Genomic DNA, 16,077 nt, shown 5'->3' on the forward strand with positions numbered 1-16,077 from the left:
GCTTCCATTGTGTATCGCCACATATGGAGTGACATCTAGGGTCAAACTGCACCTGCGATTGTGTCTAACTAAATAATGAGGCCCTTGTTCAGCAAGAAATCTTAATTCTAATGATACATGCATTGCAGAGTTCAATTTCTTACAGGGAAACCCTACTATTCATATATGGGTTGCTGGGACAGAGAATAGGCATGGGCATAGGGGCACTAGCAGTGGGCATGGGGTGCCAGGTGAGATCTGCTGGTGGAACAACCACCAAAGCCATTGCTATGCCATTTCACTGTGGGCAGGGGAGATTTTGGGGGCTGCTTTAATTACCCACTGGGATAGCTCAGTCAGTAGAGTATAGGACTCTCAGGGTCATGGGTTCGAGCCCCATACTGGGCAAAAAGATTCCTACATTGCAGATGACCCTTGTGGTCCCTTCAAACTCTACAGGCAGCCCTTGGACTGACATAAGAGTCCTACCATTTATGCAGGTGTGCTGGGGAAATTATGGTGCTTTGGATGCGGCATCTTTATGCCTCCCCACAACACATCCCATTTTCACCCACCCTACTAGTGGAGCTTTCCTTTAGTGTGTCTCCCCTCCTCAGTCATCAGATCATTCAGAATGCCTCTGCTCAGGTGATCTGCACAGGTTAACTGAGAAGAGGGCTGTGTGTGCACGCATGTGTGCACACCCACCACTGGCACACACACACTCTCCCTCTCACACACACATAAAAATATCATTACTGTATATAAATAATATAAATGTATCTTCTTGTGGCAACATGAGGGTGGCAACATGAGAAGGGCCTTTTCTCTAGTGGCTCCCTGTTTGTGGAATGCTCTCCCCCAGGGAGGTTCGCCTGGTGCCTTCATTATATATTTTTAGGTGCCAGGCGACAACATTCCTCTTCAACCAGGCCTTTGGCTGATTAAATTTTACAGTCTTTAAAATGTGTTTGTGGGGGAGGGGATAAAATGAAATATGGTACATAGGAGGTTGCAGGGTTTTAGAATAACCAATCTTAGAAGATAGAGATATTAATATAAAGACGAAAGTAATAGATTAAGAGTTTAATTGTTTAGAATCACTAGATATGGTATTATGATAATATTTAAGCAAATCTAGAAGTATGTAAGATTAAGAATTTACTAAGCTAGATATGTAAAGAAGCGTAGCGGGAGGAGGGAGAGGAAGTCAACAGATTAGATTAGTAATAAGGATATCAAATATGAATTTTTGTTTTTGTAAAATTTTCTTCTTTTTGTGTGTTTTTGTATTCTTTTTTCTTTTTGTTGTATGTCATTTTTGTTTCTTCTTTTTATATTTCTCTTTTTTTATATATAAAAAACCTTAATAAATACGTTAATAAAAAAATAAAAATAAAATGAAATATGGTACATAACCAGGCTATATTAAATCTGCAACAGGAGCTATAATGTCTTTGGTACAGGGCTATTAGTGGTGTGAGACAAGGGGAAGCCTTCTAAACAACACATGACAGTATTATGGAGCAGAAATGTGGTCTGGACTGTGTTGTTCGGAAACCATTCATTGCATAGGCTGAGCATTATATCCAAGGGAACACAGGACTTTCAGAACTGAAGAGAAAATATTGAGTGGATATGTTTTTAGATAAGGAGTCTCTGGCTTCCGTTCAGTCTCTGCAGTATTATTTCATCCTGAAACAAACTACCTCTCAATGACTGCAAAATTCCATTTTCCTTTGGAATGCTACATTTCTCACTATCTGAGTGGGCTACCACTCTTGTTATAAAAAGCATCACGTTTCAGAATCTCTTCATCAGTTTTATCCTTGTATCAGAGTTCTCAAGTGACTTCCTCTGTTCATTGGGAACATTATACCAAGTTTTATAATGTATGAACCCTTATTCTATTGTTATACTTTCTATGGCATTTTTGTTCCCCTCTTCTTAAAAACACTACCTCTATTTTTTGTGTCTTGTAGAGCATGCAGTTCTTCTGCTAAATAAGTCTTGGTTCCATATTTTTAGTGTTGAATTAGACTAAGTGCCTATGTGTGCTGAATCTATGCTACTATGAAAGAGATTAGGATCCTTAATTAGAGGATGTTGGAAGCTTTACAGTGCTTTTTGTACTGATGTGCCATCTTAACACACATGAAAAGGGGGATCAAGTAAGAAACATGTCTCTTACCTTATACAAAGGAACCTGTTCCTTTGTCACTGCAAAAATTAATAAAATGTTGTTTTGCACAATTTTGTCTATTAATTGTCCCAAACTTGGATATTCCTGAAGACAAACATAAAGAAAAATAAATCAAGCAAAAGTTAAACTTTAACTAAAAAACATGGCTTTGCTGTCTCTTGGCTTATCAAAAGAAGATGGTAACACAGAAGAGCCTAGAAACTGAGGCCTCTGTGTGCTCATCTCTGGATTAGTTGGAACTATGCATATCCTTCATACATGCCTCTGGTGAAAAGTACCATTTGTTATATTTTACAGTCCTGCACATGGCTCTTCAACACCAGGCCAACACATACTAATTTATCCAGTGATGTGTTGCCGAACTTCACCTGTTAAAAATGTCTTTGTGTTGAAGTCTTAATTAAAAACACTACAGAAACCATGCCTGTAATAAAACAAGTGACAACTCAAAACCCAAGCAGCACAACTTATTATACGAGTTGCTACAGAGCTGCCCTACTCAGGGCCGGCTCTAGGTAGAGTCCCGGTGGCGCGGGGCCGGTAGGCAGGGCGCCACACGGAAGCCATGCTGCACCCTGCGAGGGCGGAGGCGCTGGAGCGATCTCCGCCCTTCAGCGCCAGGGCGCGCGACCTGCTCGAGACTGCCCTGGCCCTACTGGGATTAATGCAGTATCATTTACCAAAGAAATCCAGGGCTCTGCGTATTTAAAACATGACTGATACACTGATGTGGAGAGAGATGGTTGCTTTCCACACTCCTGAAATGGAATATGGGTTCCATTGTATAGTCTGAAGTCAGGTGAGTCCACCACCTTCCTGAAGTGAAGTAGGACTGGGTCTGGTCAGTGTCTGGATGGGTGATCACATGCATGTTGCCTTAGATTCCACAACAGTAGAGGGGTGGGATAGCAATATAATTAGGTAGACAGACAGACAGGCAAATAAAATAAAACAATAAATGTTTTAGTTCTCAGATGGATTCCTGCCCTCCCCCCGGGCATTAAATGATCTAAGTATCTCTGACAGCGTTTTCAAATTCAGTTGGGAATGGCCCCAATGGTCCTTTCATTTGTTTTCTGTGAATGTGCACATTGCACATACAATTAATTTCCAGAAGAGTAAAGTGTAAAACTTGAAGCATATTACCAAAACAGTTGACATGGAATACTCATTATTATGATCCAAGTGGCATTTCCCATCATTTGGAATTACAATTCCTGCCAGTTTGCTATCCATCCCGAAATGGGAATCGGCATCACTCACAAAGACCAACAGATGTAATGAGTCGTTCCTCCACCCAATTTTTTCCTGCAATAAAAATGTAAACAGTTTATGGTAGCAGATAACATTGCTAATGTATGAGTACAGTACTTCTATATCATTGTCTTGCTTCAGTGATAAAAACCATAACTGTCCGTGCTCTAGTGACCTTCTCAGGCCTTACAGTCAGCACCAGAGGGCCTCTTGATGGTACCACCTGCTACCAGATGCTGCTGAGAGGACTTTCTTGGCATCTTGGATTCATCAGCATTTATAAAGTGGAAGTTAAGATTTCAGTCCAGCTCATGTTAGATAAACTTGGACTCTGTGGGAAGTAGTTTACTATGGCGAACACAGCAACAGAACTTACCTAAAGAGTTTTGATTTATATTTCCTTACCTTACACACAGCTGCCTGCATAATTGCGTCAAATCCTCCCTCTGGAGTATCTATATTAGCACTGATTTTCTGTTCTTTCACAATTTCATTGAACCTTTCGGCATCATTTGTCAATGACAGAATGTGCTTGTATCCAAATGTTGGAGAGCAGTCATGTGGGACACTTCTGCAGACACAGACACACAATTAATGCAGCAGATCACATGAAAATTCTTATTAATGAAACATACAGCATGGCACTTTACTATTTACAATGTTCTACTGTGCAACTTTATTTACCCACAAATGCTTATAGATTAGCATACACTCAGTAATAGCTTAAAGAAGACTTGTAGTCTTTGTAAATATGCTTTCGGCTTCTACACCCTAGCTATATGACAAATACGGATCTTTTAAATGTTCTTATGGTGTTTATTTGATCAGAAGTGAAATGTATAATGATCCCATAAAGCAGGGTGCTTCAGAGACTTCACAAGACTTGGCTGTTACAGAGTCTCAGTATTCTACAACTGCAGTGGGATTTAAATCCATCTGTTCCAGACCAACACATCAATTATCCATCAGGCCAAAACATTCCCCCTAGCCTTATAATTTGTAAAAGCTCTCATAATTCACAACTAATGCTATAAAAATGATCACTACCTCCAACCGAGGCAAAATATGCTCAGAAATGTTCAAGAATTAACATCCAAACCAGATTGTACCAAATCCAGGTAAGGACAGATTCCAAACAGCAGGGAGAAAGGGGTCAAAACTATTAAAGCAGTGAAACAAATCTACCAGGCTATGTTAAAAGCAGAAAATGTAGTTGGTATCAGTGGAATCACTTCTGGAGAGACAAGGGGTAAAAGTCTAACTCAAGAAGAAGGAGGCAACACATAGATGATGTGAGGCAACCAACACATTGCATCAAATTACTCAGATTCCCAACAAAAATGGAATTGGCTGCAGAAACTGCAGGCCTTCACTTATTCATCCCATGTCTGGAACGGAGATCAATCCAGTGAATATGATCGGTATTCACTGTTGTTACTATCAGTCTGTGAATAATACATATAAGATTATGTTTTTTCTTTGTTTTTTGCTCTGCACTAAAATGGATGGGGTGGAATAACATAATAGTTACATTTGGCCATATTCATTTAAGGCACTGCACAAGCAGAAGCCAATATAAAGATGATGATGATGAATATTTTATTAGATTTATATACCTCCCTTCATCATAAAATTTCAGGGTGGTTCACAGAATAAAATACAAGATAAAAACAAGCAAATAATTAAAAACAAAATAGTGAAACAATACCCACCCTTCCCATAAATGTGTCTACATTTACAAGGCTCTAGAATATTAATTAGCCCAAGGCCTAGTCGAAGAAGAATGTTTCCATCTGGCACCTAAAAATAGATACTAAGGGCACCAGGCGAACCTCTCTGGGGAGAGCATTCCACAAACAAACAAGGAGCCACAACAGAGAAGGCCTGTTCTGATGTTGCCACCCTCTGGACCTCATGTGGAGGAGACACCCCAAGAAGGGTCTCAGATGATGAATGCAGAGTCTGAGTCAGTTTATATGGGGAAGAGCTGGTCCTTGAGGTATTGCGGTCCTGATTCTTGTGAGTGTAACGGGACTTCTCCACACCTCTGCTCTTCCTATGAGCCCCCATGCCCTTCCCAAATCTGTTCTAGAGTTCAGAATAGTGTGCGGAGGGAGGAGAGAAAAGATAGTTCTATTAGGCTAGCAGAATTTTTTGTGCTGATGGAACAATCTCCTTAGTGGTATGTTGAACACAAACCATAATCAATTAAATAAATACCTAAGTTACAAAATTTTGCTACAGTGGACAGCAAGACAAATAACATGCTTTTTGGCAGAAGCTGATCTACAGGGTAATGGAAACAGTGCTGCATGTGATGAATACAGGGAGGAACACAAAATGGTACTTCCCTATATCCTAATCTGTCTGTCTGTCTAGTTTTATTTTTATTTTATTCTTTTAAGTGTCATATTTAACAAATAAAAAGATAGATTAGAAAATGGCTGAAAAAAATGCACACTGTCACTTCACATTGAGAACAAAATAGCCACCAGTTCTTCTCTCTAAAATGAAACAAACAGTATGATAAAAGTCCTCCAGATGCCCAAATAGGTATCCACATGAAATTGGCATTCATAAAAATATGTTCAAATGTAACAAAGGTGGTAAGGTCCTCAAATCACTGTGCAATGGACGGTGGGTATTTATCCTTCCAGGATTGAAGTATAAGTCTCTTGGCAAACATAAGGGCTCACAACATCTACTTTTGTTCTGTCTGTCTGTCTGTCTACACACAAATACACATTCATGTATAATTGTTTGATTAAAATTAAAAAATAAAAAGTAATCGGAAAGATAATATTTTTCAGGCACCAATCCAATGGTCCTTGGGAAGGCCTCCAAGAAATTACAGGATGTGTCAGAGACTGTCTCTCCAAGGTTGGAGACAGAGACTTACCTGTGGAGACATTGCTCACCACCATGGAAACCTTGGCAAGCTTTGCTTTACTGAGCTAAGGGTATAGGAAAAGATGGTTCATCTGCCTTTGGTTCTCCTTCCTCCCACACTTTTAGATTAGTCTGCCCACATTTCTATTGTTTTCAAATCATATAACACAAGTAAAAGGTGAAATACTGATACCCCAAGAAAATAGCAACTAAGGAGACTGGAATCCCCTTGAAAATGAAGGTAACTGGCCATCCTGCCCCCCCCCCAGACCCAAACTAAAATCTACTCCTGAAAAGGGCAGAAATCTGATCCAAAATGTATTTGAACTCGATGTTTTTGCTACTCACTGGCAAGGATTCTTGATTTCTTCTGGCACGGTGTTAATGAATGGTGAAACTGGTTTTTCTACAAAAGACCCAAAACCCAGCTGAAAGTTACTTGTCAGTTTAGACATTTCTTTTGACAAGGTAGAACCCAGTTCCTTAATGGTTTTCAGATCATCATGCATGGAAGCTGAAAGATCCATGAGGTAGTAGAGGTCAACTGGATAATCTTCAGTCTGACGAACATTGATTTGTATTGTTTCTTCATTTCCTTGTGAAACCACAGGGGAAACAGAAAAGAAATTAACACAGCTGTCATTAGAGAGTGAAAAGGGAAATGCAATATTGACTGGAACTGTTTATTCTTGTTGCCACACAGTATTCTTTTTCTGGTCCTTTGTAACAAAGAAGTGTTCCCAGCAGTATTACTAGCCATCACAATGTGCTAAAAGACATATTTACAGTACAGTGTGATCCTAATGGTGTCTACACAAGAACAAGCCCAAAGAATTCAATGGGTCTACTCCCAGGTAAGTGGAGATTGCAGCCTAAGTCCTGCTTTACACATTATGCTTGTTGTATAGGATGTTCCTGGACATGGATAAAATCATTTCAAGCAACATGGGTGCTGCTTTACACAAGCCACAAACACAGAAGAAGTCAATGTACTTTGGGTTCGCTGTAGCAACCATGTCATAAGAAAAACATTTTATGTTGGAAGTGTAGAAAGCCGAATGTTAATTATCAGCAATCATGTAAACTTCTTAATAAAATATGGGGGAGTAGCCTTGGGAACTTTGGAAAAATCATTTGATGGGATGCATTCCTGACATTGCCCTCATGTAGAACCTCCTATTCATCAGTTTCTGTACCCTTTCTGTCTCTGGACACTATGTGGGATGAGCTGAGGAGTTTTACATTCTGAAATTCAGAAGCTCATAATGAGCCTCTATAGCCGTGCTTCCAAGCAGAGTTCTTACCAACCCCCCCTAAGACGACTCCAAAAATGCAAGCAGATGTGTTGATTCATCATATGTGCATTACATTTACACCACACATTTCAGTTTCTGATTACTTTGTAAATGGGAAGCTGCGTCAGAAGGGCGGTTGTCACTGCCACAACAAGATTTTAACTGAATTAGCACCTAGTTTTTCTTCTTTTTGATGTAAAACTTTAAATCCCATTTCAGAATATTATCCTCTTATAGTATGACCACTCACCTTTTGTGGTGGGTGGCGTTGCGGCCGGGCATCCAGGCCCTTGCGGTGACCCGGCTTGGGAGTAGGAGATTGTTGCCCCCCTTGCACCAACCCTGGCCGCGTCACCCCCACCTGATAGTAGCTCTCACAAAGAATAAAAAATGTGTTGGCTCCTCTTGTGTTAGCTGCAGGGCTGGCCTGTCAAATGAGGCAGACTGGAGGAGGGCCTCAGGTGGCAGAATCCAAGGGGTGCCTCTATGGGCACATTGGCAGGCATGCCCCGCAGTGCCAGACAAGTGAGGAGAAGTGGTTGTTGTGGCTTCTGGGTTCAGACAAGATCTTGCAAGAGGCCTTTGTGTGATCTTGTCAGAAGCCACAGCCACAGCCACACGCCACAGCCACACGACCCCAGTAACTGAAGCTTCGGCGGGGATGGAGTGTGATGCCATGCACACTGATAGTGCTACATGAATTATAAAATATAATATTGAGATCTGGCCCTGATTCCATATTTATGGTAATTGAAGAAAGTTGATAAAGCAGTATAAGAGCCGCATGTGAAAAGCATAGATAGGAAAACTGTCTGAGTAGGCAAAAGCTAACAAAAAGAAGCATGTTGGTTATGCTAATTTCTCAATGGGAGGAATTCAAGCAAATTTCAGGGGGCTCATGGGAGGAAAGCTCCACTGAGCAAGCCAAAATCTATGTGTGTTTTCTGCTGATGGGACTCATTAGTTGAATCCCACCGATCATTATCCTGGAGATTCATCTGAAGCCTGTGAATAGTATGAGGCAGTTACATATGAAGGTTGGTTCATGTGATCTCAGGTACAGCTTTCACCAATTGCTACTGCTGCTGTGGAGTACAATTACCAAATTTATTTATAAAATGTGCTGTGATCATTTCCAAGCCTTTAGGAAACAAACAAACTATTGACCTGTATCTGTAACACTCATACAAATGTTGGGGAGATATGAGTTTAGGTGATATTGGTGGATATTCTTAATTCTTTATATTTCTTACCTATCCTTCATCATTAGTTCACAGGGCTGGTTACAGCCATTTAAAAGCACAATTTTAAAATTCATTAAAATAATTTGCAACCAAAAAATAGGGTGAGTCCAAAAAGAGAGCTGCTTTTGTGCCATGCGAATGTTGCAATGGAAGAAATACAAGGAAAAATACAAGGAAACAAATCTCCCCCTGCACAGATGCTTGGCGGGTGGTGGGGCGGGGGCAGGAGTTCCCAGATGCTCATCAACCTTACACATCTTTACCAGGTGTTCTTTCATAGCTTCCATTTTTAAGAAGCCTAAATATGTTTCCTCAGTAGTAAATTCCTCTAAGTTCAACGCAACTCTAATAAGCAAGTTTAGGATTGCAACCTAAACATGTCACATCTCACATCCTGATATTTAATATGAACAAATGAAAGCTATGTACAAAGCTACAAAATGATTTTAAACGTACCTGGCCGCAGTAGGATAGTTAGCTTTTGAGGAGAAATCTGTGTAACATCTGAGTTGTTTTCCTGCGGCCCTTCACTAAGAGGCTTGTTTTTGTGAATTACCACTTCAGAAGTAGGAAATTCAATGAAATTCAGTTGGCATCCTTTCGAAATAAGCTCTTCAGGAGTGCCACACCTTCTAAGAATTTCAGATGGATCAGTAAAATTCTATAAGAAACAAAGAGTGCAAGAACAGAGTGTAATGCAACACAATATGATGCCAATTCTGCAAATGACTGAAGGCATAGCATAATATTTTTTATGTAATGGTAAGTTATGTCACAAATCCCTATTTGAAAGTGGGGATACACAGGAGAACAGTGCAACTATGACCTACTTCGAAATTTTTGTGTGCAAAAAGGGTGTACTTATAATTGACTTTTTCAATAGATTAGTCTCTTTCTCCTGCACTTTACCCTTCCAGCAACAAGGATGCGCACTCATTAAGCAGAAGAAAAATCAATGCAATAGAGTCATTGCTTATAATGTCATAGTCATACATTCCATTACACCCATCACCAATATTTTCAGCACTATATAATTTAATACACATCACAGAGAATAGAATTTGTGGTCAGGGAGTCTCTGCCCAAAGTGATGATGTGCATCTAGTTCTCAAGATATGCAAAAACTCTGATTGCCAGAAACTGCAAGTCAAAACTAAGGATGGGTCATTGAACTAAAGAAGGCATATTGGAATAGGTGAAAATATGAGCCAGTATAGCATTCCAAATGCCTTTCCTGTACTTGCATTCAAAAACTGTTGTTTACCCAAGGGGGGAGTTTTGAAATCACTTAAAAATATGTGTCTTCTCTGTATTATAAAAACTTCGACACAAAATTGTGTCTTTTGCAAATAAACTGAAGCTGGCAGAAGAAGCAATCTCATAATATTAGGCTATATAGACATTAACTTCTGAAACTTTTTTGCTTTAATAGTCCCTTTCAAATACCACCCATAGTATGATGTGGTTATCCTAGTATGAAAATATTTCTAACAACTACTTTGTTACATGCAAAATGTCAAAGACCCAGTTAATATTAGGCTCAATAATAATTCTATTGGGTGATCTAAGGGAAACAAATGAAATCAATTGGGTAACATTATTGATTATTTGTTGTTTCTTATTAACAGTGAGACTTTGGGTAATTGGAAAATGTCTAATATGCCCTCTATCTCAGAATGGATAAAGAGCTTGTGGCTAAATTAGGAGGGAAAAAGATATTATAATTAAAAAGAGATAATATGACAAAATTAATAACTTGCATATAGTATGGTTTCCTTTTGTGAAATATTGCGTGACATATAATAATTCAAGTAAGCTGGAAATAGATCTGAAATGATAACCATGCAATCATTTCAAAATTAGTTTGTCCAATTTTGTCATCAGTTTAGGATTTTTTGAAGGATCTGATAGCAAGCATTAGTGTGACCCAGCAGTCCACTTACAGGTCTTTTCTAGAAAAGTCACTGGAAAAAACAATTATGATATACCAGTAACCTCTTCCATGTTGGGAAGGGTGAGTTGGAGGTATATTCTCAGGAATCATTCTAAAGAAAGAGGAATACTTTTTTAAAATATATTTTTATTCTTGTAATTTTTAAAGTAAATTGTATAAGTGATTCAAAATTCAGAAATAATAATAATAATAATAATAATAATAATAATAATAGTGTGCTAAGTACAAATAGAGCAAATCCTGTGTTAATGTTAGATGAGGGGATGGTGCTTCTAGAGACTACCATCTCAGCTTTTGACTCTTCTAGTTGCTGATGTGAAAATGAAAAGCATGTAGAGTGGGATTATGGGGCTGCACACCTGCCTCTGTTCCCTGATGCCAGACTCCCCCCCCCCCGTCTCACCCCTGCCATCCATGTGTTAGCATGGTCATCTATGGCAGGGATGCCTTTGCACTTTTACCCCTTTGTGCAAAGGTTTCCATGGATCTTGTGCAACTGCCTGAAGATTTGCCCACCTCAGACAGCTATTCTAACACTTGTATGGCGGTGGCTGGGCTGGGCATCATGTGCCATAGTGGGTGGGTCAAAAGTGCAGCCCACAGTCTCTCTCTATTCACTTTTCCTCTTTATTCAAGTGACTTACAAAGAGGGCTTCTGAGTGGGCCATTTTTGTTCCACTGCCCAATTAGATCATGTGAAAGTTCTGGATTGGACAAGTCTCTGTGATTGCCATATATTTGTCAACCATTAAAAAAACAAAACTGTCTTAAGCACATTTACCCCCTCAAGTCATGTAATTTCAGATAGGGCAACTGAACAAATAATAGAGCATGGCTATTTTAAATCTACAAATATAAGATCTGCCTTTGCAGTCCTCCCCAAGAATAAACCATAACAGTATTAATACAGACTTTTCAGTGCTTCTGTCTTCAACATAATTTCTCGAAAGATTGCTATTCCTCATATTTCCATGAAAATCAAACTTAGTTTATTAATATATTCAAAGGGGATATTGGCTTATTTTTAATTTGGCAACCAAGCTTCCACAGCCAAATCAGTATATATAAAAATCACCTACTGCTATGAAATGCTTAGAGACAACAGCGTATGATCATCTCCAGAAAAACACTCTGAATCTGCTGACTTTTCAAAAAAAAGAAAGATGCATTACCACGTCAGCCCATATTTTAAGGATGCTTAGACTCAGTATTTTTAGCCAACAGTCTGTGCTGGTGATTGTAGACAAAAAAAGAGGTAGGGGAAAGAAAGAAAAAGCAAAAAGCAAAAGCAAAGGCAAAAGACATGCAAAGAAAAAAATCTAAACAAAAACAATAGCTTAGTGTCTTTTTGGGGATTAACTAAAAGTCACCAGCTATTTACAAAACTATTCTTCCGGCTTGATATTCAACACAAAGCAAAGGTTTCAGATGGGACTTCCATTCCCTACACTTGTGTTGTGCCTGGGAAAGCTTTGTTGAATCCAGGGGGGGGGCTCCTTTACAAACATCACTGAATCTGCACTTGACTGGACTGATTCCAATGTTTTTTCCAAAGCAAGCAGGCTTTTTATTTCATTTTTTGCATTTTTATTGCTTTTTATATTTCATTACAATTGAAGTTCTATGAAATGCACAATGTAATCCAATAAATTCCAGTATAACAAATAAAAGAAGCCACTGAGATACACTTAAAAATCAAATAGCATCTTACACAGTGAACTACAACAGGCAGAAAAATAATTAAGTGGTCTGCCAAGACCATTAACAATTTACATGCATTTTGTGAGGGGGGGAAAGCATTGGTCTAGTTGGATTAGAGATGGATGAACCTGTTAATTCTGGTTTCCCTCAGTTTTCATTTTCCCAATCTTAAATTCAGTTCTGTACACTTCCACAAAAATTTGCAATTATCTTTTAAAAAACATTTTCATGAAAATTCGGCATTTGTGTATGCTTAAATGCTAATATATGCATTTTATGCACATGTACCTGTAGCATTTGCTTACACATAGTTGTACAGATGTTTTAAAAAAACCACTGGCACTTTAAAAAGTTTGAAATGCTGTATAGAAGAAATTGAGGAACTGAAGAATACTGCTTCTCCCCTCTCTTTGCTTAATCAATGAGGTTTCTAGTTCTTTCTCAGAATGCCATCCCATACAAAAGGAATATTTTAGTTCACTTTAAGGAACAAACAAAAATATAAAGGTTTGGGATATTCCAAGAAAATCCAGACAACGGAAAATTGATGCACAGTAGAACATAATTTCTTCCTTGGAAACTTCTGAATACAAGAAATAGTTTCACAGACTGTTTTCTCTAAGTACTGTATATGTTGTGAAAATAATGCCTGATGCAGTTACTTAGAAACTGCCATTCAAGGCCAAAGGTACTAATTTTCTGCAATTCTGAGCATGTACAATTCTGCATAGAACTCGATATGTGGTATAATATTTGCATTCCTCACAAACTCAGCTTTTGCTTCCAAAGAAAAGGAGGAGTGCAATTCAGTCAAAGTTAAGCACATTCAGTTCCTTTTGATTTTGATTGCCTGTATGTTAAACACATGGCCAAATCTCCCCATCAAAGTAGACAGCACTTTAAGGTTATAATCCTATACCCATTTGCCAAGCAGTAAGCTCCATTGAACTCAACGGGATATACTTTTGAGCCGACACATATTGGATTACACTGTAAAATCCTTAGCTGTGGCTGGTTCATGACTGAGGTTCAAGTTCAACTGTGGACAGGCATTTGAAAACATGCAGACTGTACATTAAGAGTCTAAATGTACTTTTCATGTAGTTGTGGCAGTGTGTGAAAATTTTCCCTCCAAGAACAAATTCAAAACATATTTTTCTGCACCTTTGCCTTAGGGGGGCAGTTGCCCCATCTGTCAACGAAGAGTTTCTGGTCAATCCTGTTTCTGCCCATGGATGGCCCTTACTAGATCTACACATTTTTTCTTTAGGTGGCTTCTGAAAGATAGTTCCCTTTTCCTTCCAGATAGATTTGTGTTATATCTTCTTACCAATGGGCCTTTGCTTCATGTCATTTATCCACCTCTCTATTTCTGTCACCATATTTCTTTCAAATTCTGCAAAATCTCAAAAATGTATACACTGAGCCATCCTTAGGGAAATACTTTTCAATGCTATTAATACGCAAGGCCTCTTTTTGCTGGAAATCTTATAAATGCTTTGGATTTGTGTTTCTCAAGCAGCAGCTCTCCATGCCACACATCAGACTATTTTTTGAAATGGATGGGAATGTAAACAACCTAGTTTGTGCGGTAGATTAGGGTTTAGGGCTGGGGACCAGCTACATAAAAGAAGTCAAATATTTTACTGGGTGTGCTCAAGCCCTTAGGTTCTGAAATAAATCTTTTGATTCAGCTTCTGAATTTCTTCCCTCAGGGCAGGATTTGAATCAGAGCGGAGAGTTGGACAGACTCTTTTCATAACAACTTCAAGTACTGGTGTTACTTTAAAATATTTCAGATAATTCACTTTACCTCTTGAAAGCACCATCCACAATGCGGTCCAGAAAGCAAACACTCTTTACAATTCACTGCACTCCCTGGATTACAATTCCCTGCATATAAAAATCAAGGAAATATAATAGATCAGAACACAGCATAATTATTGCAGATAAGAAAATGTTCTGGGTATTCTTCCAACTTCACCAGTGTACCAGTGTACCCTTTCCACCCTTTGAATTGAGTGTCTTTCGATATTCAAAATGGTAATCAAAAAGTGCCGTGAAATTGAACTCATTATGAAACAAAATTACGTCGAAGCATAGTCCTGACTGGAATTAATATCCAGCTTTTCCCAAGGTGACAACTGGCAAAAAGAAAGATTTGTAGAAAAATATTTTTTTTGTATGAATCAGTCATCGTGTTTCATGTACTTGATCTCTATCATTCCTGATTCAGCTGGATCATTAGCTCTTTGTGCACCAGACATTTTCTGCTGCTGCTACTTTTCTGGATATTACTTGTACTGTAAGTTTAAAATGTATTAGGTCCTTTAAACATAACAGAATCACAGATGCAGTGTAAATTCTCACACTATTCATTTGTAAAATTAAGCGGTCCTTAGGACTACATTCTATACATAGCCTCGGTAACAGGAACGAAACTCAGTTCAAAACAGCTACACGGTAGTAAAGTGGAAAGATACAGCTGCATGCATAACAGGACCAGTGTACTCATTTTAAAAAAGTTTTAAAAAGAGCAGGATAGGACATTTTTTCAAAAGTTAATACATCACCTGTGAGCCTTACCTTGTACATAGTTAATTCTTTGCAGGAATAGGAAAAAAAGGCAAAGCAATTCAATCCCCATTCGCTTTCAGATCTGGCTGCACATACAAAACATATCAAAAGTAATTATGTCCAGCGTAATGAGCCCAGTGCAGAAACTTTATGAGAACTTGACGATTGAGAACTTCAGTCCAGGCAGGTTTTAGAAGAAATATTCTAAGTTACTGGAACACTACATTAACATAAACAAGGCAAAAATACAGTGTGCCACCTGGATAGGTGAACTGCAAGCTGTGCCTAAGGGCTATTAGCATGGTTATGGAATTCTTTATCTTACTTCCTTGTTTCCCTTATAAGGAAGACAGGTATATACCGGTAGTCAGAAGAAGGTGGGGGAATTCATACAGGTACAGTCCTGAGTTCCTGGTTGCTGTTTTAATCCACAGACTTAGCCTTACAGAGCTCATTAGGAACCCATGAACGTTGGAATATAATGTCTTTAGAGTTGATATACAGGCCCAATATTGGTTTTTTAAAAAAATGCTCCCTATGTGCTCCCTGAATGGTGGAATTATTTGGGTAAAATACCTGGAGTGGAGGTGTATAATTCCCATTTCCCCCCCAACTTCCTTGTTGGATATGAACCTTGTAAAACCAATTCTGAAAAAGGAAAAAAGTATACAGTATGTCACCACTGTGTAATCCTAACCAGCAATGTTGGAAGTTGTGATTAAATTTGCAGACAATGTTGAACTTTGCATTAGAAGGATAAAAAGAGCAAAAGCAAATGTGTGTGGCTAAAAAGTAAAAAAAAAACTATTATGAGACACATCTGAATGTCAGCTTGCTGGAATACATTTTGAAATATAATAATAGAAATTACCCTCTAAGCTTACTAAAATGTTGGCTGCCTAAGGCCCTTGATGTCAGGGACATCAAGCAGCACAGGAGCTATTTTACCTCAGTGGGATTTTTTGTGTTTGGAGGTTTCTC

At 38.7% G+C, this 16,077-nt stretch overlaps 1 protein-coding gene across 2 annotated transcripts in view; it reads right to left on the bottom strand.

Moving 5' to 3' along the window:
* The window catches only part of ITGB6 (integrin subunit beta 6), a 38,406-nt gene extending 22,991 nt beyond the window's left edge, over nt 1-15,415 (bottom strand). The window contains exons 1-8 of one of the 2 annotated variants that reach the window (XM_035132394.2): nt 15,106-15,125; nt 14,333-14,412; nt 10,808-10,909; nt 9,321-9,525; nt 6,674-6,920; nt 3,842-4,007; nt 3,329-3,490; nt 2,171-2,266 (exon numbers count right to left, since the gene is read on the bottom strand). In XM_035132394.2, the coding sequence (XP_034988285.1) occupies nt 2,171-2,266; nt 3,329-3,490; nt 3,842-4,007; nt 6,674-6,852 (603 nt within the window). In that variant the 5' untranslated portion in view covers nt 6,853-6,920; nt 9,321-9,525; nt 10,808-10,909; nt 14,333-14,412; nt 15,106-15,125. Of the gene's footprint in view, nt 1-2,170; nt 2,267-3,328; nt 3,491-3,841; nt 4,008-6,673; nt 6,921-9,320; nt 9,526-10,807; nt 10,910-14,332; nt 14,413-15,105 lie in introns of both variants that reach the window. The other variant, XM_035132376.2, reaches the window with a different exon arrangement.
* Between the last annotated feature and the right edge of the window lie 662 nt (nt 15,416-16,077).

Source organism: Zootoca vivipara, chromosome 1, assembly GCF_963506605.1.
Source record: "Zootoca vivipara chromosome 1, rZooViv1.1, whole genome shotgun sequence".
In the NCBI taxonomy this organism is placed as follows: Eukaryota; Metazoa; Chordata; class Lepidosauria; order Squamata; family Lacertidae; genus Zootoca; species Zootoca vivipara.